Consider the following 24,752-nt stretch of genomic DNA (forward strand, 5'->3'; position numbering starts at 1 on the left):
CTGACCTTGTTCGTGAAGACAGAGGCAAAAAAAGCATTGAGTACATTAGCTTTTTCCACATCCTCTGTCACTAGGTTGCCTCCCTCATTCATTAAGGGGCCCACACTTTCCTTGGCTTTCTTCTTGTTGCCAACATACCTGAAGAAACCCTTCTTGTTACTCTTAACATCTCTCGCTAGCTGCAGCTCCAGGTGCGATTTGGCCCTCCTGATTTCATTCCTACATGCCCGAGCAATATTTTTATACTCTTCCCTGGTCATATGTCCAACCTTCCACTTCTTGTAAGCTTCTTTTTTATGTTTAAGATCCGCTAGGATTTCACCGTTAAGCCAAGCTGGTCGCCTGCCATATTTACTATTCTTTCGACACATCGGGATCGTTTGTCCCTGTAACCTCAACAGGGATTCCTTGAAATACAGCCAGCTCTCCTGGACTCCTTTCCCCTTCATGTTAGTCCCCCAGGGGATCCTACCCATCCGTTCCCTGAGGGAGTCAAAGTCTGCTTTCCTGAAATCCAGGGTCCATATCCTGCTGCTTACCTTACTTCCCTGTGTCAGGATCCTGAACTCAACGAACTCATGGTCACTGCCTCCCAGATTCCCATCCACTTTTGCTTCCCGTACTAATTCTTCCCGGTTTGTGAGCAGCAGGTCAAGAAAAGCTCCCCCCCAGTTGGCTCCTCTACAACTTGCACCAGGAAATTGTCCCCTACGCTTTCCAAAAACTTCCTGGATTGTCTATGCACGGCTGTATTGCTCTCCCAGCAGATATCAGGAAAATTAAAGTCACCCATGAGAACCAGGGCGTGCGATCTACTAACTTCTGCGAGCTGCCGGAAGAAAGCCTCATCCACCTCATCCCCCTGGTCCGGTGGTCTATAGCAGACTCCCACCACTACATCACTCTTGTTGCTCACACTTCTAAACTTAATCCAGAGACACTCAGGTTTTTCTGCAGTTTCGTACCGGAGCTCTGAGCAGTCATACTGCTCCCTTACATATATAGTGCTACTCCCCCACCTTTTCTGCCCTGCCTGTCCTTCCTGAACAGTTTATAACCATCTATGACAGTACTCCAGTACTGTCATGGGGCAGTGAGTCTTTTTAAATTTTACACAAGGAGTCCCAAAGATTAAAATCATATCTCCCCAGCAATGCCTGCTGGTTGGTGATACATAGCTGAAGGCTACCCACTGAATAAACTTTCCCTCCAAAAGATCAAGTCTCTTTGTGTCTTTGTTTCAGGGTAGCACTCCACTGGCTCTGCATTTCCCACTCATTCGCTGCAGTGACCACCAGGTATTCGAACTCGTTCGCCAGTACATAGTACTTTTTCTCTGCCCTCTTCGAGGTGGAGGGCAGAGAAGGAGTTTTCCACAGGGCTTTGACTGCTCCCATCATCGCCTCATTGATGGGCAAGGCCATGTTGGAGGGTGCTGACATCCAGGATGTTAATCAAGCTGTTTGCTGACTCTTTGAGCTCTTCATTCTCTAGACCCAGGTTTGCCATGACCCATTTGAGAAGGTCCTGCTGAGCCCTGAAGTCATCCTGCAGAAGCATGCTACTGGGCCCTGCGATAGCCTTGTCAGGGGAGAAGGAGGCTTACACCAGAGGTGGGGTTCCTTCCTCCTCTTCCACTTCACAACCACTGGAGTCATCTCCTGGATGTTGGCACTGGGATCCAGAGTCAGTATCCAGTGCCGAGTAGGAAGGAGCGATAGTCTGCTTCTCCAAAGCTTCCATATAGAGCCATGCACAGATACAAAATTTGTATCTGCATCCGATCCGCAAAAATCATCCACGGATATAAAGCGGATATCTGCAGATTTCCAGAGCTCTACGAATAAAAGCAGTGGAAGGAGGGGCCCAGCACTGCGGGAAATCCCCAGGGTTGCAGTATGGCCACTGCATCAGCTGGAGGCCTACTGGCCAAGTGCCAGCACCAAAGTCCAGTGGCACATAGGCTGGGTACTGGTGATGTGCCCTGGGTGGAGCGAAAGATTTTCCTTAGGACTCTGAAGAAGAGTCTTCTCTCAGGGACCATCCTGGATCCGTACCCAGTTCTGCCTCCGCATAGTGCCAGGATTCTGTGAGCTGCCAAAGAGTCCATGACCGTGTTGCCAGGATCATGGTAGGCTTACCTTAGAGGGAGCCAGAAGTGCCTGGGAAGGAGCCCTACGCTTCCAGTCGCCTGGGCTGGCGAGTGCCCCCTTGGAGTCAATGGGATTGGAAGAGAGAAGAGGTTCTTCACTACCTTGAAAGCCTCCAGGGCCAAGGGGACCGTCGGACTGCTGGCACCACAGCAGCTTCCAGGTTCAGCAGAGGGTCTTACACTGGACTCAATGCTCTAGGCGGAGTTGACGGTGCCATCTCTGGCTCAGGGGAGGAAGAATGGCACACTGGCCTCTCCCCGCTTGTCCCTCTTCTGCATCAGCAAGCACCCTCTCTAGGTGCGCTGCTGCTTGTGCTTCTTCCTCGGCACCAGAAATGGAGAATGGTGCCAGAAAGAACATGGCGCCAAGGAAATGCTTCGCACAGATGTCAAAGTGCTTGGCACCAATTCAGAGCAGCTCTGCTCTGAGACAGGTCAGAGAGCTGTCAGCCTCCATGAGGAAAGTCTTCAGCTGAATGTCCCAGTCTTCTTTTTTTCTTTTTTGTGTGCAAGGTCTGAAGTCCCTGCAGATCTGGCACTTGTCCTTTACTTGGGTTTCCCCCAGACACTTTAAGCAGCTGACTTGTGGGTCACTCACTGGCACATGTTTGCCACAAGAAGGCCTGAGAACCCTGGGGCAAAGAGTCCCTTGATGACGGGTTAACTAGTCACACTACTATATACATTAACAATAAGAACTATATACACTAACTACAATAACTATGAACAGAGAAGAGTCCAACCACTGCTAAAGAAGCCTTGTCACAGCAAAAAGGATCATTCCAGCAACTGTCATGGGCAGTAAGAAGGAACGGAGAGGATACTGGGCCAATGGCACCCCTTACACCAGCACATACGCGCACAGTTCCAGAGGGCACTAGAGCTGGCCCAAAGGATACCACTAAGGGAAAAATCTCCAGAAACAGTGCATGTGGCATGCAAACACCTACCATGGAATGGACATGAGCAAGTACTCAAAGAATATCTTGGTCCCAATTCATAAAGAACATTTTAGAGTACAATCAGAACTTAATTCTGTTGTAAAGTAAATGGAGTTAAAGAAACAAAAGGAATGATGTATTCACAGTAGTCTTTGTTGCATATCAGGTGCACTGCTGCAAATCATAACTAGTGTGTTGCAATGTCAGAGGTTGTGTCAGTTTTATTGCAGCAGTAATCTAGCTCAGAGGTGGCTAGGCCATTTCTGAACAGAAGGGGCAGAGTTTCATGGCCAAACTGAAAATGAAAGGGAGTGTTCTTGTTGGAATTGCACATACCCCCTCATGGGATGCACCAACAGTGTGAGCTGCACTGCCAGCATATCCTGTGAATGTGAATGGGCGGAGTCAGTCTCTAAGAACTCTGGCTAAAGGTTAATTTCCCTATCATTGTGGCAATCTCCATATCCAGGAGTAGAAACAAGTCCAGCATGACACTGAGAATTGTCACCAGATAATCTGTGGTGTGCTGCCTTCAGTCATCAGTGAAGTAAGAATACTGACAAGTTCCATAGTGTTTTTCCCTTTCTACTAACCACCAGTTTTTCCTGGGTTAAATTTGAGCCAGCAATTTTTAATCTCTGATCATCTCTTCCAGGAATTCGGAAATCAATGTAATAAGGAATTAGGTTTGGATAGAAAAGTAGTTGTACTGACTAAATCGGCTCGGATGACTGTCATTTTAGTTCTCTTTATTCGGCTGATGTTATGTTCTTTACTTTCGGAATCAAAATCATCAAGGGTTCTCCATGACCATTAGAGTCCTAATGCTCATCAAGTTTTCAGTGTTTTCAGGGTCTTGCCCATAGCTGGACTATACAGGCCACCTGGACACAGGTCATCTACAGTTCCATATTAGTTTTTATTAATTTCACAGATGGTTCTTTGAAAAATATAGTTTCTTTAACACTGCCTCAAAGTTAAAACATGCTAAATCCAATTAAGAGGGAAGAGAGGAGGTTTGGATGAATTTTTGATTTTTCTAAACTGAGCACATACAAATGAGCACAAATTTGTGCTACTTTAAAAGCAAATAGATAGTGAAATGCATAACTGTTTATTTTCACAAGCAAATATGCTGCAGGTGTACAGTTGCATGCACATTTTGTGGGTTCATCTCCAAGTGCACAGTTTACATAACTGGGCCCATCAGGTCCTTGACTGGAATAATTCAACTCTCTCTAACTGTATACTATTACAGTATCCCACTCTCGCACTAATTAGATCTGTTATATTATTTCTAATCATGGTCCCTGGGTTTATTACAGTTGCTTTTAAACATTGATCTATAAAATCTCTTTTTTTGCTATCTATCCAGGTGCTCAAATCTGTTTACATATCTAAATCAGTGGTCTCCAATCTTTTTAAGCCCAAGATCACCTTTTGAATATAAGGGCAACCCAGGATCTACCCCGCCCCTTCCCCGAGGTCCTGCCCTGCTCACTCCATTCCCCTCTCCCTCCATCACTCGCTCGCCCCCCACCCTCATTCACTTTCACCGGGTTGGGGTTTGGGAGGGGGTGTGGACTCTGGGCTGGAGCCGAGGAGTTTGCAGTGTGGGAGGGGGCTCCGAGCTGGGGCAAGGGGTTGGGGTGCAACAGGGAGTGAGGGGTAAAAGCTCTGGGAGGGACCTTGGATGCTGGACGGGGCTCTGGGCTGGGGCAGAGTGTTGGGCTGCAGGAGGGGGTACAGAATGCTGGCTCTGGGAAGGGGTTCGGGGTGCTGGCTCTAAGAGCGGGCTCAGGGCTGGGACAGGGGCTTTGAGTGCAGGAGGGGGTATGGGGTGCTGGCTCCGGGAGGGGGCTTGGGTGCGGCCTCCCGCCAGGCGGCACTTACCTTGGGCAGCTCCTGGTCGATGGCACAGCAAGGCTAAGGCAGGCTCCCTACCTGCCCCGCCCCACGCCGCTCTCAGAAAGGGTCAATGTACCCCTGCCCCCTGGGTGGGGGGAGAGGCACGTGGCACCATGCGCTGCCTCTCTCTGCAGTCTCCGCCCCCTCAGCTCCCATTGGCCACAGTTCCCGGCCAATGGGAGCTGCGGGGGGAGGTGCTTGCAGGCAGGAGCAGAGCATGGACACCCCTCCCCCCTGGGGGCATGGTGACCACTTCCAGGAGCAGCGTAGCCTGGGGCCAGGGCAGGCAGGGAGCCTGCCTTAGCGGCAGCCCCACTACACCACTGGAGATCGCGATCAATTGGGAGAGTCTCTAGGATCGACCAGTCAATCGCGATTGACAGGTTGGTGACCATTGATCTAAACCATTACATTTTGAAATATAAATCCTCATTGTTAGTTGCTTTCTTTTTTCATAATAAAATAAGGAAATATGAAATACCCCTCAAGAACTTACCAAATGTATAAGATGGTCACGTTCCTGACTTATATTCTCTGCCAAGCTAATAAGATTTGCTAAGTACTGATGAGCTGCCACTTCCTTTTCCATTGCTTCTCCCAACTGCTGTTTCAGAAGACCTATTTTCTTCTGTGATCTCCTACAAAATATAAAGATAAAAACAGGAAAATCTTATTTTTAAGCACTAAATTACTGTATAGCAATTTAAAAACATTGTTTTTGGGCATACATTAGCTTTTAAACTGTACTGTCTTACGAGTCAAATCACATGTAAGGAAAGATTCTGAAACGATGATTTTAAATATAAAAGGTCAATAATCTAACCTTAGTACATTAGAAAAACATCTTACATCCTCTTTGTCAGTTTACAGGAAGACCAAACCTCTTTATCCTCTAATTTTTGGCTGTTTTGTTTCAAGCAATGAGTACTACTGAACTATCTGAATGACTAGCAAATACTGTGAAAACTTTCTTACATAATACATGGATATAAAAAGATGCTCCAGGTATTATAAATATTTTAAAAAATTCTTGTTCACTGAAATAGCTTTATCTCATGGGTATCATACAAAAGAAGTTTGTTGAGCATGGAACAATAAACTCTTTCATAACACTGAATAATTTACCAGGCTTTATTATTCATTAACTCATCATATGCAATCTGACAATTTATCTACTTTTATCAAAGACCTAAAAAATAATCAAATATTTTTTCAGATATGAACTTGCTCAGGAATCCAGGGATACCGCAAGCATCATGGCCTGTGACCACCTTGCATTCTTTCCTGATTTGATGGAGCAGGTGATCATAACAAATAATCATTCCAAGAAATGTCTTGTGATCCATGATAGCTAGAAATCCATGCTGCACACCATGCAATACAAGGGTATTCTAGCGTTCTAATAATTACAGCACTTTTTTTTTAGCTGATGGTTCAAAAAAAAATCAACATTTCAAAATAATAATATTCAGATTATACTTTTGCATGTTCTGTTGTGCTTGCAAAAAGCATCACGGCATATGACCCAGCAAATCCGAACCATACTTTGTCTTGCATATTTTTCCTAAATTCATTTGTTCACATCTTGGAGATTTTATTTTCCTACGTTCTCTGACATTCTGTCCAGTCCATTACATACAGTCAGCCACAGTGGTCTACTATAAGTTGACGACACACATATACTTTTGTTATTTTTTTCATAGTTCTGCATAATACATGCTACACTGCAGTAGGTACTTAAATTCTATGACAATATTCCTTTTTTCTTGTGCAATGTTTGAATATTGGGCTTAATTTCTAGCTTCACAATATGCCTACAATTACTGTGATTGCTTACCTGAATCAGATAATTGGCTAATTATACTTTTCACATGCATTTTCCAGGTGCAGTCATGATAATTGTGCGTGAAAATTATATATTACAATTATTTGGCTAACATATTAAACGTCAGGCCTCTATAGGTAATACAGAAGTTAAATCATATTTCACTGGAAAGGCACACAAATTTTAGAGAATATACTTAATTGGCAGCAATAAGACTTCATGAGTCTGGAGTGGGCTATAGGGGTTGTGGGCCAAGAATATTTTTTCAGTGAGATATTACTTTCTTTTAAAATATTAGTGTCGGTGGAAGGAGATATCCAACTGAAGCAGAAAAGGAAATAGATAAACCTATTTGTCTTTTGTGCCATTTTCAGCTCTTCTTCCAGGATCTTGTTGTCAGCAACTAGGTCATTTTTCTCTAAGAGTAGGCTCTTTTTCTGTGCTTGCAATGATGCTTGTCTTTCCATTAGATCTTCCAGCTCAGCACTTTGCTTTTCCTGTTCCTGTTGCAACTGACTGCAGAAAAAGACAATATAAAATGGGTATCAAAGATCTACTTCACTGAGAAAATGGACAAGTTACATATTTGACAGTATATTATTGTTTTAGCTTACGTTTTACTTAGGTGTCAAAGATACAGATGTTAAAAACTATGCTATAAGTCATATGGCCAACAAAGCATAATGCCAATACAATTATTCAATGAAAATAGGTGTACTGGCAACCCTGCTCTAAATTGGATTTCTATGTATTCTATATAGTCAACATGTATCCTTTTCTTGGTATTTGGTTTTACTGGTAACTCAAATAACCGCCACTAAAACTGCATGACCAGCAGTGCAGAAAGCGTGTCAATGGATTACTCACGAAGGTAAAAACGTGCTATGCCAAGAGATTAATACATTTCCCTCACACCTAGTCTTGAGCGAAAATAACTCAGCTGAATGTCATAAAACGTAATAAATTAAGTTCTAGACAACCTGAGGTTGAAAGTTAACATTCTCTTAAATACGTTCTTTAAAACTCAAATCACGCAATAAAATATCACAAGCCATCAAGCAAAGAACATATTTTCATGGTGGAGGCAGGAGGTAGTAAAACAGTTCTTGGTTCATTAAAATAGCTTAGCATGCATTTTTATAAGAAACTGAGACACATAAATTTAAAACACACTGATGTTCGTTAACTATAATTCACTTTAAATCCCTTCACTGTCGTGTAGTTTAAAATTCTGATATATTTCATTTTTATTATAAAAAACTAAATCTTAGTGAATGGAAAGAGAAGTAATGTTTCTGCACCAGAGGAAAAAAGTAAAAGCCTTTTACTTTTCACCAGAGGCTTGTTTGATTCAGACATGTTGTTTGAACAGACTGGCTTTATCAAAGTGATGTACTCCTAGGACTTTTTCAGTTTATCTGTATCTTTCCCCTGGAGTAAGGGTTAGCTCCTGAAATATTATAGACTGTTGGGCATGACATGTTTATTGTCAACTTTTGTTTATTCTTTATGTGGTATCTTGCTAGATTTTCAAGATTTTATAAATGAGGATGGACATTTAATTGACATATCAGATTTGTTTTTCCCAATCTGTTGTACTGTAATGCTTGGCATTGCCTAGTAGTTTGTCCTAATCTCTCATACTTGAAATTGTGGAGAATGGAGAACAATAGTGTTTTCAGTTTAGGATCTGAGTATATTTTATACATTTGCTACCAAAGAAGGGAACAAAAAATTGAAAACAATTCAGAAATAGGAAAACAGCTTCTAAGGTTAATACAAATGTTAATATGAATTATCTTATTTCCAATAAAGCAGTTGTCTTATAACAAAAAGACTCCAGCATTTACAATGCAAACTTTGCATCTTTGTGCTATGGCATGAGAACCTAAGTGAATTTTTAAAATGTAATCAAGCAATGGGAATAGTGAAAAATACATTAGGATTTTTAAATTCAGTTTTAATTGTCTATAGTGTTACAGGTAATGACATTTGTTCTCTAAAAATATCATTCTTAAATGTTTCCCCTTGGCGGAAATTTTTTTTGTTTGGCTAAGGTGCATTTTTTGTTTTTGTTTTTATTTATACCTAGATAAAACAGCATATAAACTGTGGGTGAAATCCTGGCTCTATGAACTGAATGGCAAAATGCCCATTGATTTCAATGGAACCAAAATTTCCTCCATGTTTTTATCAGTCTAAAAAATTAAGTTAACAGTTTTCTAAAATAGTATTGCTCCACCTTCTTTGTACTCTGCCAGCTACCTTAACAACATCTGGATCGTGATGGAAAAGAACACTGGGGATTGGGTCCTGGTGCGGCAAAGGGATCTGTATGGGTACTTTGCAGGATCGGGGCCTTTCACACCACTTGTCTGTATACAATATGTAGACCCATACCTTCTTAATGCATTTACCAAAGCAACATGCTCCTTTGCTGTTACTCTGCCATTAAGATTGGCTTTCAGTTCTTCACATGTGGAGCATAAAGACTTCAGCTGCTTCTGATTCTCTGATATCTCCTCTTCCTGGCTCTGTTTCTTAGCTTCCAAAACCATTAGCTGTTTGGTCAATTTTGAAACTTCATGGGGGGGAAAAAAAAACTGTTGACACAACAGAACTAATTCACTAATCAAGTCAAAATTATAATTAAAACAATAGGACATTATTTCATAGATGCATTAAGCCCTGTGCCAACTTGACTTGGCTTGTCAAATTAAGTATTGCACTTTTATGCTATGGCTCCTGCTATCTGTCAAGCAGTTTATCAAGATGCTAGTCTTATCCACAGTTAAGAATAAAGAGAAAATCCTTATGTTATAGGCCTGAGTTTCACTAACTTCTGACTTGGCCAAAAGTAAACCTCAACCAACCCACCTGAAATTTCATGGGTATGTTCTTATGCCAGGGCAGAGGAGGGGTTGGTTGGTTGTTTCCTGGAAGATTTGGGGCAAACTGGAGAACTGTTTGGAAGATGAGAGTGAGTGAGTGAGTATTGTGACAGGGTCAGGCCAGATGGCGACAGGAGAGTGACCCTATTGGGATCCAGGAAGTGGGGGGGCAAAGCCCATCCACTGCTAAAGGATCCCCCCACAGCCTAAGAGGGGGATCCACAGGACCTGGACACCAAATAAATCCGGGGGACAACTAATGTGAAATAACAGGGACAGGAGTGTGGTCAAAGGGTCAAACTAAGGGAACCGGACGGGGACACCGAGCAGAGAACCCCGGACAGCACCCACTGCTCCTCGAAGGCGTCAAGGGAGTCAGTGGACGCCACCCAGAGGAACTCTGCCCAGATACGTGAACGGACCAAGGATCGGAAATAGGCCCCACAGTCACAGGAGACTCCATCGGTCAACCTCCTCACTCTGGTTTTATAGATGGCCATTTTAGCTAGGGCCAGGAGGAGGCTGACCAAGAGATCCCGTGACTTTGTGGGGCCACGGATAGGGAGTGCATAAATAGGAAGGTGAGGGGAGAAGTGCAACCAAAAACGTAATAAAATATTTGTGAGGAGCCAGAATAGGGGCTGCAGCCTGGCACACTCCAGATATGTGTGCCAGGGTTTCCCTCATGCCGCAAAAGGGGCAGGTGTCTGGGACAGAGGTGAACCGCACCAAGAACACGCCCGTGCTCATGGCTCTGTGAAGGAGCCGCCAACTGATATCCCCAGCGGGCCTCGGGACCAAGGTGGAATATAGGCTGGCCCACCGGGGCTCCACACCCTCCAAAGTTGGCAGGAGGTCCCGCCATTTTGTATCAGGGCGGGACACCAGGGTGAGGGAGTGTAGGGTGTGGAGCACGAGCGTGTATAGATGTTTCCTTGGCGCAGTTTGGAAACAGACCGGCTGCAGCTCGTGCAGCCGGCTCACAGTGAAGGGGTGAGGGTGTCGGTTGGGTCCATGGGGTAGGGGCCCAGTTAAAAGGTCCAGCTGGCCTGTGGTAGAGGGTGGGCGGGGCGCGCCCTCATGTAGGACCCTGTCGAGGTAAACTCGAGCAGCGGGTGGCAAAGCGGCTTTCACCTCCTGAAGTACGCGCCGGGGAGTACAAGGTCTGGAGAGCCCCATGCACTGAGCAAGCGTCAGGGGATCCAGCCAGTCTCCCTGGACATAGTCCAGGAGGTCTCTGACTCCTGTGACTTCTGCCAAGACCAACCTCTGGCGCACTGAGGGGGACTCCGCCACCTGCACGCGAAGCTGGGGGTTGTGTAGCAGGGGCTCCGCGAGGAGATCTGCCCCCTCGGTGGCCGCCACGGACCTGGTCGTTGAAAACAGTTTCCAGGTCCGGAGGAGGTCCTGGTAGAAGACCGGCAGCCAGGAGAGGTCTCGCGGAAGACCTCTCGGATGGAGATAAAGGAGCTGCCGGTCATATCGGAGCCCTCAGAAACGGCACAGGAAGGCATGCGCCAGTATGCTCCAAGCCGGACTACCTGCACCATAAAGGAGCCTCTGCAGGGCCTGGAGGCGGAAGACATGGACCTGAGTGTGCAGACATTTCAGGCCCTGCTCTCCCTCCTCCAGGGGTAGATGAAGAACCCCTGCAGGGACCCAGTGCAGTCCTGACCAAAAGAAAACCAGAATCCATGTCCGGAGGGTGGCTAGGAAACCCGGGGCCGGGACCAGGGTGTTGAGCCGGTACCAGAGCATGGACAGCACTAGCAAGCACCAGCGCTCTCCCTCAAAGGGAGAGGCACTGGAGTAGTCCTGTCCATTTCCGGAGCCACTCTATCACCCCGCCCTCTAAATTGTGCCAGTTCTCCGGCGGAGAGGGATGTGTGGCAGAAAGGTAAACGCCGAGATAGAGCAGCGGACCCGCGCTCCACCGGATGGCCTGAAGCGTGGGTGGGAGGGAGCTCGCCTGCCAGCCGTTCCCGACCACCAGGCCAGAGCTCTTGACCCGGGTGGAGGAGGCTGCCGAACAGATGGCCTGGCAAGCCTCCACCCGCACCAAGTCTCCCGGGTCCTGGACCACAAGGAGCACGTCATCAGCGTACGCCGACAGGACCAGCCGCAGCTCCGGCTCCCGCAGCACCAACCCTGTCAACCTCCTTTGGAGGAGACAGAGGAAGGGCTCAATCGCCAGAGCATACAGCTGGCCCAAGAGGGGGCACCCCTGCCGTACTCCTCGCCCGAAGCTGACCGGTTCAGTCAGGGTCCAGTTGAGCCTGACCAGACACTCTGCAGAGGCATACACCGCCCGGAGAAAACCCACGAACTGGGGTCCGAAGCCAAACGCTTGCAGACTGCGTAGGAGATACCCGTGATCCACCCTGTGGAACACCTTCTCCTAATCCAAGGACAGGAGGGCGAACGACAGACCATCCCTACACCTGAGTTCCAAAAGGTCCCCGACTAGATATAGGTTATCAAAGATGCCGCGGCCCGCGACTGTGTAGGTCTGGTCTGGGTGGACCACATCCGCCAGCACGGACCTTAGCCGCAGCGAGATTGCTTTTGCCACAATTTTGTAGTCCATGCTGAGGAGCGAGACGGGACGCCAATTTCATAAATCGTGGAGGTCCCCCTTCTTCGTCAATAAGGCAAGCACAGCTTGCCTGCACGAAAGAGGGAGGACCCCACTCTGCAAAGACTCGGCCCAGACGGTGACTAGGTCTGGGCCGAGGACGTCCCAGAACACACGGTAGAGCTCCACGGTCATTCCGTCCATGCCCGGAGATTTATTGGTGGGCATGCGATGGGGGGGCTTCCGAGAACTCTGCCAGAGTGAGAGGCAGCTCGAGCCGGTCTCGGCCGCCCACACTGACCATAGGGAGCTCCTCCCAGAGCACTCTGCAAGAGTTAGGATTGGTCGGATCCGGGGAGAAAAGGCTTGCGTAAAAGGCTCTCGCCCTCCCACACATCTCCACCGGATCCGTGAGGGGGGTGCCATCTTCTGCCAGAAGGCAGGTGACGTGTTTCCTGGCCCCCCTCCTTTTCTACAGGGTGTAGAAGAAGCAGGAGCCGCGATCCAACTCCAGAAGGAGGCGGATGCAGGATCGAACAAAGGCATCCTGGGCCCGATGATCCTCGAGGGCCCGGAGCTCCTCCCGCTTCTCCCGGCACACTGCGCAGAGGGGCAGATCCTTGGAGCTGGTGGCCAGATGCCTCTCCAGCTCTAAAACCTCCTGTTCCAACTGCTATATCGCCGCATCCCTCCGTCGGCTGGCGTCCCGGGTGTAGTCACGGCAGAAGAGCCGGGCGCGCACCTTCCCCAGGTCCCACCACCGCCACGCCGAGGGAAAGGCATGCCGCTGCCCTCGCCAGGCCAGCCAGAACTCCCGGAAGGACGTCACGAAGCCCACATCCTCTAACAAGCTGTTGTTGAAATGCCAATAGGCCGGCCCCGGCCTCTCCGCGCAGAGGGAGGCCTTCACGGTGGCTAAATGATGGTCAGAAAATGGGGCCGGCCGGATGCTGGAGGAGTGGGCTCATGAAAGGTGGAAACATGATAAATAAATGCGGTCCAACCGGGAGTGGCACGACAAAGGTGAGCCTCCACCCGGACAAAGGTGAACGTGGAAATGTCACCCGGGTGGTGGTCGCGCCAGACGTCCACGAGGGAGTGGTGTTCGACTATCTCCCGGAGGACATCCGCTGCGGCCGGGCACTGCTCGGTCCCCCTCCTCAAGGGTGGTGTTGAAGTCCCCACCCAGGACCAGGCACTCATGAGGATCCAAGGTGCCGAGGAAGGCAGACGCCTGCTGATAAAATTGCAGCCGCTCCGGGCCCGATGGGGCATAGAAGTTAATGAGGTTGACCACAAGCCCCTCCATACGGACCCAGAGGTGCAGCAGGCACTCCGGCACACCCTCGGCGACCCCCAGCACCTCGAGCCGTAGGTTGGGGGAGAACAGGGTCGCCACTCCAGCCGTACGAACTGTGAGATGGCTAAAGTAGACCTGTCCCCTCAATCCAGCCGCCAGCTGTCTTCGGGGGTCGGATCCGTATGGGTCTCCTGCCAGAAAACCACAGAGTACCCCCCCCTTGAAGGAAGGAGAACACCTGGGACCTGCGGAGACCTATCCTACAGCCCCGAGTGTTCAATGTTGCGATGGTGAGAGGTGCCATGAGGAGGGCTGGGGGGGATCCTTACCGGCAGGGATGTTCGCAGCTCCCGATGGGCCGTGCAACAGTCTGTGACCTACCCCATAAGTGAGTAAGGAGTCACGGAAGAGGCGGACCTGCTGGTAGGCCGTGGCAGCCTGCTTCCCGGTCCTTTTACCCTTAACCATGAGGGCCCTCGCGGCCCGGAGGATTTGATGAAAATCCCCCCATCACTGGAGAGCAAGCTGTACCTTGTTGCGGGAGCCACTGACGTCTTTTAAAAACTCCTGCAACTCCTCTCGTAGCGCATGGGGGTGTGGGGTTATGGTCTCCTGGTTATCCCCTGATGGGGCCCTTGGTACAGCCCTGTGGCTCACCGAGACAGGCAGACAGGGTGCAGACCCCCGATGGGGCGCCTGATGGACTGGCGCCACTAGGCCTGCCTCAAACACTGGGGCAATAGGGGATGGCGAAGGGAGGATAGCAGCCCCTAGTGGGTCGGGATAGGGAAACACAAAGGCCGTTCCCTGGGGGTCATCTACTGGAAAAGGGAAGGAGACAGCCCCAGGGGCGGCAATAACATCACGGGAGGTGGACAGGATAGGGACACGGTTAGGGGCAGAGGCAAGATTCTGGACTTCCGAATCCAAGCAGCTGGATGGTGACATCTCCCGATCAGGCTCAAGGGTTAAGGGGGTGGGGAGGGGGCTCTCAGCGATGCTGGGCGCAGGCTCTATGGTGGGTTTGGCAGCCACGGCATCAGGAGGTGGACTATCTTCTGTAGGGCCCCCACCTGGGAAGGAGGTTGATTGCTCCACACCAACAAGGGGTGCCCCTAACGGCTCGGGTCCCAGCCGCGTAGCACTGGCCGTCGCCTCAACAGGCTCCGTGGCAGTCAGCGGGGTGCCATATGCGGCCGGGTTGATGGAGGAGTCCAGGGGCTCCTTGGTGGTGGGAGCGAAAGCAACGGTTAGAGGGAGGGAGCATGGGGAAAGGGGGGCTGGAGTGAAGTCACCCAGATCAAAGCCCGCTGGCATAGGGTCGTCCTCCCCCTGGGTGACCGGGGTCAGACCTAGGGCCTCAGTCTCCTCGTATATGGATGGGAGATCGCTTTCCGCCACCCTAGGGTTCTCCCTGCCGGCACCTGACGCGACGGTTGCCTCGGGGCTCAGAGAGGCTTCAGATGGTACCAGGGCAGGAGGGGCTACCTCGGAGGGGAGGGACTCCCGCGGAGGGGAGATACTGCCTTCCAGTGCTGCCACGACTTCCCCAGCCGGCACCGGTGGATGGAATACACCCGTGGGCAAAGCGGAAGGCTTGGCATCAGTGCCCCCCTTCCTGGTCTTCCGGGGGGCCTCCGCATCAGATGGGAGGAGCGGAGCTCAAGCCTTCCACTTGCCCTGTACTAGGGCCCAGCCCTCCATGGTATCATCCAGGGGCTGGCTAGCAGGGATCATGTCAGGGGGTAGAGGCGATGGCTCAGGGACTCAGGGGGGGCGGGAGGGACCTTGCCATACATTTTGGAGGCCGCCACAATGGCCATGGGCCCCAACACCCTTGCCAATGCCCACATGTAGGTCTCCACATGGGGCAAGGCGGGCACCAGGAGGCAACCGACTTCCTGGTTATGGTGGGAAAGGGGGCCCGGCTGCTATAGATGGTAGCGGAGGAGGTGGGCGGGAGAGATAACATAGTGGCAGGCGGGGGGGCTGCCGCCACCTGGGCGTATGCCCTGGGGGCCGGGGGAGGGACACTCGCAGAGCTGGTGGAGGGAACAGCGGGGAGGGACGCCGTGGCCGGTGCTGGGGCCACGGCAGTGGGGGCAGCCCCTGCCATGGAGGGCCTGGTCTTTTTAGCGGGACCCTTCCCCTTCTTATTATCCTGGCCCTTTCCGCTAGCTGGGAGTGCTCCCCCAGAATCTGAGGGGTGAGGGTCGTGGCAGCAGCAGAGGTCACCCTGGTGCCCGCTGCTGCTGGCGCCCCAGGAGGGGTGGTGGCAGGTGGTTCAGAGGCGGCAGCGGAGGTAGAGGCTTGGGGAGGTGATGGAGGGGCAGGCGGGGGAGGGGCAGCTGGGGCTGCTGGAGGGGTCCCACCCGTCTCGTTCTCCGCCGTCATGAGTGGGGAGGGAAGGGGAGACACCAGAAGGAGGAGGAGAAAGGGGAAGCAGGTCGACCACTCCTCCCCGCTAGGCTGCAGGCAGGGGAGGAGGGTGCCAAAAGGGGTGGGCTGGATGGGGGGGACAAAGCAGGGGTTAGGGGGTCAGTCGCCAAGACGGGGTGGAATTCCGGCTCCTCTAGCTGCACTAGGGGTGGGGGGATACAACAACATTGGGGGTGCAGTGAAGAGGGTTTAAACTAAAATAGGGAGTGGCACAAGCGCATGGGAGGGGGCATGGGCACACTGAGCAAGGGGCTAAGCAGGCTGGAGTTAGGGGAGGGAAACCAAAGGGTTAGCTTCAGAGGCTGGAGCAGGGCAAACAAACAAAGGCTGCAGAGGGAAACAGGCGGGGCAGGCAAACAAACTGAAGCTAGTAGGGGGGCTGGAGCAAAAGGCTGCAAGTGGCAAATGGGGCAGGTAGCAAAGGGCAAAGCTGTGGGGTGGGCAGTCCGGGGGGGAGGAGGGCACGTGCACCCATGTGTGCTTGCACAAAATCTGTTTAGGCTGGCTGCTGCTTCTGGCCCAAATGGTGGAATCAGGGCGTGGCAAGCCAAGCAATCAGCTCAATCCAGAGGCAGGAGCTGAGGCAGATGGTAAACAGCCAGTGGGGGTGCTGGAGGGGGTAGTGGTGGGGGTTGGGGGGGACACAGATGGATCGGGGGGCAGCTCCATGCCACACCCCCTGTGTCCCTACAAACACAGTCATGACCCCCACCCCAAGAGCACAGTTCAAAAGTTACTCAGTCTTAAGACCCCCTCCACAGTGGTCTGCAAAGTCTCTAGATGCTCCCCCACTAGTAGATGGTCCTCTTCTTCTCCTCCTTGGGGCTTCAGCAGCTCCAGGCAGTAAACTCTGCAGCAGCAGCTCCAAGAACTCTAGGTGGTGGTCCAGGCAGGCAGAAAGGACCCCTCTTAGGTGGTTTTGGTGTTCCACAGCAGCAACGACTGGGGCTGGGGTCCCTCACTCCCCACTTCTGGGGAGCAGGCCAACAGACCTCCCCCAGGGGCTGTAGTTGGAGCAGCAGCCGTGCCCGAGGGTGGGGAGTTCCAGCAGCTGGCCAGGAACCAGGTAGTAGAGAAGGAGGGGGTGGTGTATGGCCCAGCCAGGGGAGCAGCTGGAGCAGCAACAGCAGCAGGGAGAGCCCAGGGCCTAGTAACAGCAGTACCAGCAGCAGCAGCCTTCTCCCTCCATGCCAGAGGGCTATAGGAGAGTGACAGAAGGCAGATATATTAGCTCCAGGTTAAGTAGGTCCCTTTTTTCTCGGTAAGGTAACAGGGAAGGTTCCAGAACAATCAGGAACTTTCTGGAAACAATTAAAGCAGATAGCTGTAGGTGTTCTAATCAGCCTATCAAGAAGCTGCTAGAATAAATTAAGACAGGCTAATCAGGGCACCTGAGTTTAAAAAGGCACTCACTTCAGTTTGTGGTGTGTGTGCGAGGAGCTGGGAGCAGAGGCACAAGAAGCTGAGAGTGAGAAGGCATACTACTGGAAGACTGAGAGGTACAAGTATTATCAGATATCAGGAGGAAGGTCCTGTGGTGAGAATAAAGAAGGTTTGGGAGGAGGCCATGGGGAAGTAGCCCAGGGAGTTGTAGTTGTCACGCAGTTGTTACAGGAGTCACTGTAGACAGCTGCAATCCACAGGGCCCTGGGCTGGAACCCGGAGTAGAGGTCAGGCCTGGATTCCCCCCATCCCCCCAATTCCCTATTTGATACTGGAGGAGTTGAACTGGACTGTGGGCTCTACCAGACGGGAAGGTCTCTGGCCTGTTCCCCGATCCACTAAGTGGATCAGCAGAGACTGCGGGGATTGTTCTTCTTCTTTTCCCCATGCTGGCCAGTGATGAGGCTAACTGAGTGAACGGCAGATTTGAGCCATGAAAATGAGGGCTGCCGTGAACCTCTGAGGCAAGAAAATCCACCAATAAGCGCAGGACCCACCAAGGCAGAGAAGGAACTTTGTCACTATATAAAAAAAGTTGTTCACTGCTTGGATTTTTCTTGATGTATTTTGGCTCATCACAACCCCAGAACAGTTTGGCCTAGAAACTTCAAATTAGTTTGAATCTGTTGGTCTTGGTGAGGACTGGTGCCTTTTTTAGTAGCTTTGAGTTACGGAATGAATGGTTGTGTTTTTTTTTTTAATTTAAAACACTTGCCATGACTATTAGTAGCCCTGTGGAGTTCCTGATGCAGACTTCATTAAGTTTCATATGCCAGGTGCAGATTTTATAGAGTTTGTACTGCAGCCCATGAGTTAAGACCTCTTCAATGGTCCCAGTTCACACAGAAACTTCCCAAGACTGTGGATTTCCGAAAGCCAATTCAACTAAAGCACAGAAGCCAAGGGACTTGAGGATTTTACTTCTCTCATAGACTTCTCTGAGAAGTCAAGGGAGGAACACCTACATGTCCTCTAACTTCAGTAATGTATACCCTACAATGTAAGAGATAGGTGTGGCTTAAAATGTACATAGTCAAAAACGAATATCCTTTAATATCCTCTGGTCATCTGTGTTCACCTACAAGATTTCTTCCTAGGTTCAAAGAATCTCAGTGACACATCCAAGGTATGTGGTGTTATACATGGCAAATAGCTACTATACTAGGATACTTGTCACATTTTTGCAATCATACCTTCAAAAGAAAATGTAGGATTTGTGGGACACAGTTAAGATTTTTCAGGGTACATTAAACTGAATTTCCATACTTTCAAAATTATTTTACTTAGAAGTGTGGCTTTCTATATTTGGGTTTTAAACTACAACATATATTAAGGTGGTTTTTTTCCCTTTAGTTCCTGTTAAAAGTTTCTAAATGTTCATAGGATTTTGCTGGTATAATAACACAGCACAAGTGGCAGAATGATTCTTTATCTAGAATCTTTCCCCCCACACTTTGTTTTCTTCCTTGTATGTAATTAATGTTCTGAAATCAACCACCAATTAAGGAGTACAAATCTGAATTAAACTGTGTACATTGTGGGCTTGATTCCTCACTGTAAAAGATGTCTTTTGTCATGAAATTTTAAGCAAGGTAGGTTATAAAAATTAGTAGCATGAATATTATTTTTGAGATAATTAACTATTGTATGAACATTACCTACAAAACAGAAAATAAAATCACACTGACTTCAAATGATTTATCTTATACAATATTTAAGTAAGATCATACGGTTTAACGTATTTAATACTACATAAAGCTAAAAGCATTCTAAAATTACTAACAAAACATACTTTGGAGGTTTAACATTATTTTACACTTCTGGTCACTATTTCCAGTAGAGAAAGTGACTTCTGATTGACAGGTTTTGGTTCAAGATGATATGTATTACACAATGTCTGCAAGGGAAATAACTTTGATATTGATTGTAACTATATTATTTTGACTTAACGGTGCTTTTAGGAATGTATTAAAATAATGCTGCAGTACTATCTCTGCTACAATCCAAATAACCCACTCACACCCCATTCATGGCCTCACAAAGTTGCAAGACCTCCTCATTAACCTTCTTCCAGTGCTGGCCAAGACAGCCATCCATTACCCCAGAATGAGGAAGCTGGACAGGGGCGTGTTCTGCAACTATGGAGTCTATTTCCATTCCCTTGTCCACTCACACCTCCAGGAAGAGTTCCTCTGGGCAGTGTTTACTGACTCCCTAGATGCCTTTGAGGACCAGTGGGCACTGTCCGGGGTTCTCTGCTTGGTATCCTCCTCTGGATCCCCGATTCTTTACCTCAGATCTCCTCCTACTCCTGTTGATTCATTTGCTGTCTTCGGTATTCAACTGATGCCTGAGTCCAGTGGTTCTTGCTCATTTAATTGAGGGGGAGGGCCTTTAGTTTTGGGAAGGCCTATGCTGGCCCATCCCCAGTAATTCAAATTGTACAGTCCAAGTAAGTAGCAATTGAAGTATCTTACCTTCCTGAAGATGTTGGTTGTAACTTTCCTTTGCTTTAGCCTGCTGAATTTCAAGTTGCTCCATCAACACTCCATTTTCTTCCAAGACCAGCTTTGCCTGAGTTTGCAGCTGCTGCCTGTGATGATGATTGATTTAGAAGTAATGTACCACTCAAGCATTAGTAAGTTAAATAATTAAAAGAAGACACAGAAATGAACCTTGCATTAATTTTAGACTGGTATTTGCATCCTTCTGTTCAAAAAGCTTACTGAAGATAATGAGCGAATCCAGATTACTTTAAGGTTATTAGAGTGCAATTATTACATTACAATGTCATTTTCATATGAAAATACCTCCTTAAAAGTAGGTTTTACTTTCTAGAATGTTGAAAACAAAGTATGAATGAAGTCGGAAAATGCAATGACAATGCAGAAAAAAAGAGTGAATGTGACAGATACGGCAATTTCCTGAATATCCCTGAAAGACCTTAATGAATTAAATTTAAGTATCTTTGGGGTCCATTATATTAAATGGGTAGTTTTATGTATTATTACAGGCTGGGATTGTATGTAGCCTCTCAAAGGAGATGTGATAGATATGTGACCTGGGGGCTCAGAGGACTATATTGAACAATGTGCCAGACAAGAATGGACTCTTGGAAGAAAACACAGTAACTGGTTTTCCTGGGGAATATCTAGGGGGAGGTGAAAGCAAATTCCCCACCCTCACCACAGTTATGCAGAGACCCAGTCTTTTGAAACTATGCCTCTGAGGAGTGAGCCATTGTCTGCTGTTCACCTATTACATGAGGCCATGATCAAAGGCCCAAGCTGTATAAAGGAAAGACTGACCTATTCATGATTGTTCTTGTTCTGAATCTGAAACAGTTATGAACTTGTAACCACAGGAAAACCCAGCTATGGGTTTTGAAGGACTGACATCTACCAGAGCCTGAGGTTGGAGTTGGTGTGACTTCTGGTAAGCTTTTCAGCATGCATGTGAGTTCTTTTATTGTTTTAATGTTTTCTCAGTAATGCTTTCACCTTAAAAATAAATGTTTAGAGAGAACTATGTGGGAGCTTGTTGGTTGCCCTTGAGGGACCACAGAGTGGGTATAAAGGTGCAGTTGCCCTGATCTGTGATAATGTATATTTGAATTAAAGCCAGATGGCTCTCATTTGTGCCAGATGCATGAAGGAGGGGATAGCCAAATGCTTAATACTGGATCACATAAAATATTTCTTAGGACTTGCTAAGTCATCAGTTCATGGCTTATAGATCTAGAAATAGTTGCCAGTGCTAGTCATATAAATGCTATTTATGGGACTCTGAAAAGAAAGCCTTTTAATCTTAGCTACCTCTAGCATACAACTGACCCTTTGCTCTATACTAGGCTTTAATGTAGCCTTCTAGAAAGCAAATAGAGTCTTTTTGCTGTTAGGAAAAGTCTAAGGAACTATTTATGTTCTGACGTGATAGCTGGAAAAGTAGAGAAGTATTGTCCAGGATGCAAGCAGAGATATAAGAAATGTGGACACTTTGAAGACAAATGAGATGCAGTTCATTTGTTTGTGATCACCTGATATATCATACAAAGCCTCGGTTACAGCAACCACCAAATCAATTAGCTAGACTTTACCCAGTCATAAGATAGAGGGCTAATGGTTATCAATATTAACAAAAGTTTATAGATGTGACCAAAACAAGAAAAAAGTGGCCTTATCCTATATAGCGTGTTGCAGTGTGCACAGCTTGATAATACTGTCTGTTACCATACATGAGTGGAGAGTGCAAAATGACTATGAGTACGCAGCAGCACAGGCTGTAGAAGGCCATGCAGGACCTGGGTATGACCTCGAGCAGCTAGACAGTGCTGCTGCAGCTTCAATCCTATTGGTGTTTTGAGACAGATAGATAAATCAAAGCTAGGTCGGATATGTCTACACACTTGGCAATCACACTTCTGATTGCAGTGTAGATATATTCTGTACTCTCATAATTGTCTAACTAGATCATGTAAATGTAGTGTGAGCGTTCATAAATTTAATTGCAACATGTTTGGATCAGGTTGCTTGTGGATGCCCCAAACGCATCCTGGTGGCCACTAGTCATTTGACCTTAAAATATGAAGCTGAGGTTTGACCACATAAGAATGCACCAATGATCATAGTTGTCCTGAAGATTCCTACAGTTCTGGCTGGCAAATTGGACCGATGGTGACCAACACCAAAATTATTCTAAATCTGGTGGGGAAATCTAGATAATAAAAATTGCCTCCCTCTCCCCAATATTTTGCTACTAATATGAAGGTGGGATTAAGTTGCTAGCAGTTTTTTCCAAAGACTTCTGAAATTTGGGGAAGGGATCATAAGCAGCCACCCCCTGAGATTTCTGAAGTCCCTACTAATGGGCTAGTGCCCCCCACCTGTGAACTAAGCTCTGCCGTTCATCTCAGGCCACCAGAAGAGTTCTTCTGCGGTAAAAACACTCCAACAATTATTAGCATTAAGAAAACTTGATATAATGTATTAAATTAGACTTAAGTCTATGTCTGTCTCCCTTTAGAGAGAATTACCAGACTAGTAGGGTAAGTTGAATTCAGAGAGCTGCTAACAGAAAAAATTACCAGGTAAGAAATTTCTCATTTTGTTGCACAGTTTCTTTCCTCATCCATTACTAAAGGGAAGTAGTAAGCAAGAAATCCTAGAAGCAGGGAGAGAAAGAATAAGCAGAGTTTAATTTATAGTAGAATGACAGGCAGGAATGGAATTCTCTCCACCCCATATAAAGGAAGAACTTCATAAACTAAGGAGTAATGTGGGAACCAACCCAGTAGTACCTTCCTACAAATGGATGAATCTGCAAAGGAATGGAAACTTACTTCGCAAAGTTTTTCAGATGTGGCTCATACATTATCCATCAGTGCTTCTAGGGACTGCTGTGAATAGTTTCCCAGATACCTAGAATGCCAACTGGTGCAAGATTTTCACATCTTGTCTGCAGCAACTTTGAGACTTAAGGCCTTGGCATTTTGGATAAAATGAGATGAACAGGGTACAGTTGGCATATGTACTCCAATTTACAGTTCTAGGAATGCCCATTTTATGCCACAACCTTCCAAGAGTTACAACAAAATGATGGCATTCCAAGAATAGTAGAAAGAGAGAACTTACTTTAAACAGAGGTTTCTAGAGCTATAAGAATATCCTTTTCCTCATAATAAAAGCAGTATGGTTCTTGTATAGATCATCTCCTTTCTCCCAACACCAAGGTTCAGTAGGGCTGATGAGTAGATCCCATCCATATCTGCTTTGAGCCACCATTTGGGCTTGTTGGGGTGTTGCCTGGATGGTTTTATACACCATGTTATACCACTGTCTCCTTGGATGTCCACTGCTTCTCTCTCCTTGCACTATTCCACAGAAAACAATTTTAGGCAGTTGGGAGGGGGTTATTTGAGCAACATGGCCAAACCATTGCGGTTGTTGCCTTGTAATGACTGTAGTCACACACTGCACTTTCAGTCTTCTCTAGATGTCATAATTTCTTAGCCTGTCTAGCCTTTGTCAAACCTAGAATATGTTTGAAGCTTCTGCTCCAGGTGCATTGTCAGTACCCATGTTTCACACTCAAAGTAATGGGAGTACAATGAGAATTGAATATAATCTGTCTTTAGCGATTATACTGATTTAAGGTTACAAACATTTTTATTCAGGCTGCAAACATTCTGCTGGAAGTAGCTACCCGCTTGTTGATATCATTCATCTTCATAGCAGTTGTCATAGGTTATGATGGAACCCAAGCAGCAGAAACGGTCTACTTGTTTGTCTACACCATAATGTCTAGTTTAACGTGTTCTTTACGATTAGTTTGATGTTTTGTTCATTCATATTTAATCCCCATTCTCTGGCTGTTATATACAGGTTAGTTGCTGCTTCTTGGTTGTATTCCTCCATAGACATTATCAATACATTGTCTGCAAAGTCAAGGTGATTGATAATTTGCCCCCAACATTTTGCGGCCTCCACCAATGTTACTAAAGGAGTTGAACAAGATGTTTTTCTAAATATAGAGCAAAAAGTACTGGACTGAGTACATTTCCCTACTTGACTCCAGTTTTCACTGCAAATCAGACACTAACACATACTGCGTGCCAAGCTATGCCATAGAGACTCTACAGTATTTGAATCAACTTGCTGCTAAAAACATACCACTTGAGTGCCTTCTACAGAGTCTCTCTGTTAATGGAGTCAAAAGCCCCAGCAAGTACTCCATGAGAGAGAGAAGGGAATGGAAAAGACATTTAACCCCTAATTTCCGCCCCACTTATTCATTAACCGTATTAATTGCTGCCTTGAAAAGGACACATTTGTTTTTTCCTTTTGGGGACTCAGACTCTCTGGGATTTGCAAGACTTCCCCTTGAGTATCCTGAGAATCCCCCAATTTCCAGTGCAAAGAAGAGGAGCTGTGGAGGAGTCCTGCTTCTTTCCCTAGGGAGCAGAGGACCCACTTTGGTTTCTGGAGGAGGGGACAGGAGGAAGACTCTGGATCCTTTCCAGAATTCCCCTCCCCTTCCATTCCAGACCTGTTGTGAGACTTATCCCTGAGTTGGCCAGATAACTTCTTCCTCATCCTTAGACTCTTTTACCAAAAGCTCAGAAGCTCCTGAACAGGCTTGCTTGTACTGGAGTCCCAGTTCCTTGGGGCAGTGGGGGACTGACATACCAGTCTGACTCTGAGCACCATAACCTGGCAATGTGCAATATGAGGGTCAGCTAGCTGGGTACAGGCAGGGCACAACTGATCCTCTGTAGAGCCT

General features: G+C 47.6%; 1 protein-coding gene across 4 annotated transcripts in view; it reads right to left on the reverse strand.

Annotated features, from left to right (window-relative positions):
- The window catches only part of CEP89 (centrosomal protein 89), a 133,739-nt gene that overhangs the window by 62,296 nt on the left and 46,691 nt on the right, over window positions 1-24,752 (reverse strand). For all 4 annotated transcript variants that reach the window (XM_073307850.2, XM_073307847.2, XM_073307849.2 and 1 more), the window contains 4 exons: window positions 19,952-20,063; window positions 9,227-9,407; window positions 7,175-7,342; window positions 5,498-5,639 (listed from right to left, as the gene is read on the reverse strand). In XM_073307850.2, coding sequence (XP_073163951.1) covers window positions 5,498-5,639; window positions 7,175-7,342; window positions 9,227-9,407; window positions 19,952-20,063 — 603 coding nt within the window. The remainder of the gene's footprint in view (window positions 1-5,497; window positions 5,640-7,174; window positions 7,343-9,226; window positions 9,408-19,951; window positions 20,064-24,752) is intronic.

Source organism: Lepidochelys kempii, chromosome 12 (genome assembly GCF_965140285.1).
Source record: "Lepidochelys kempii isolate rLepKem1 chromosome 12, rLepKem1.hap1, whole genome shotgun sequence".
Lineage (NCBI taxonomy): Eukaryota > Metazoa > Chordata > Testudines > Cheloniidae > Lepidochelys > Lepidochelys kempii.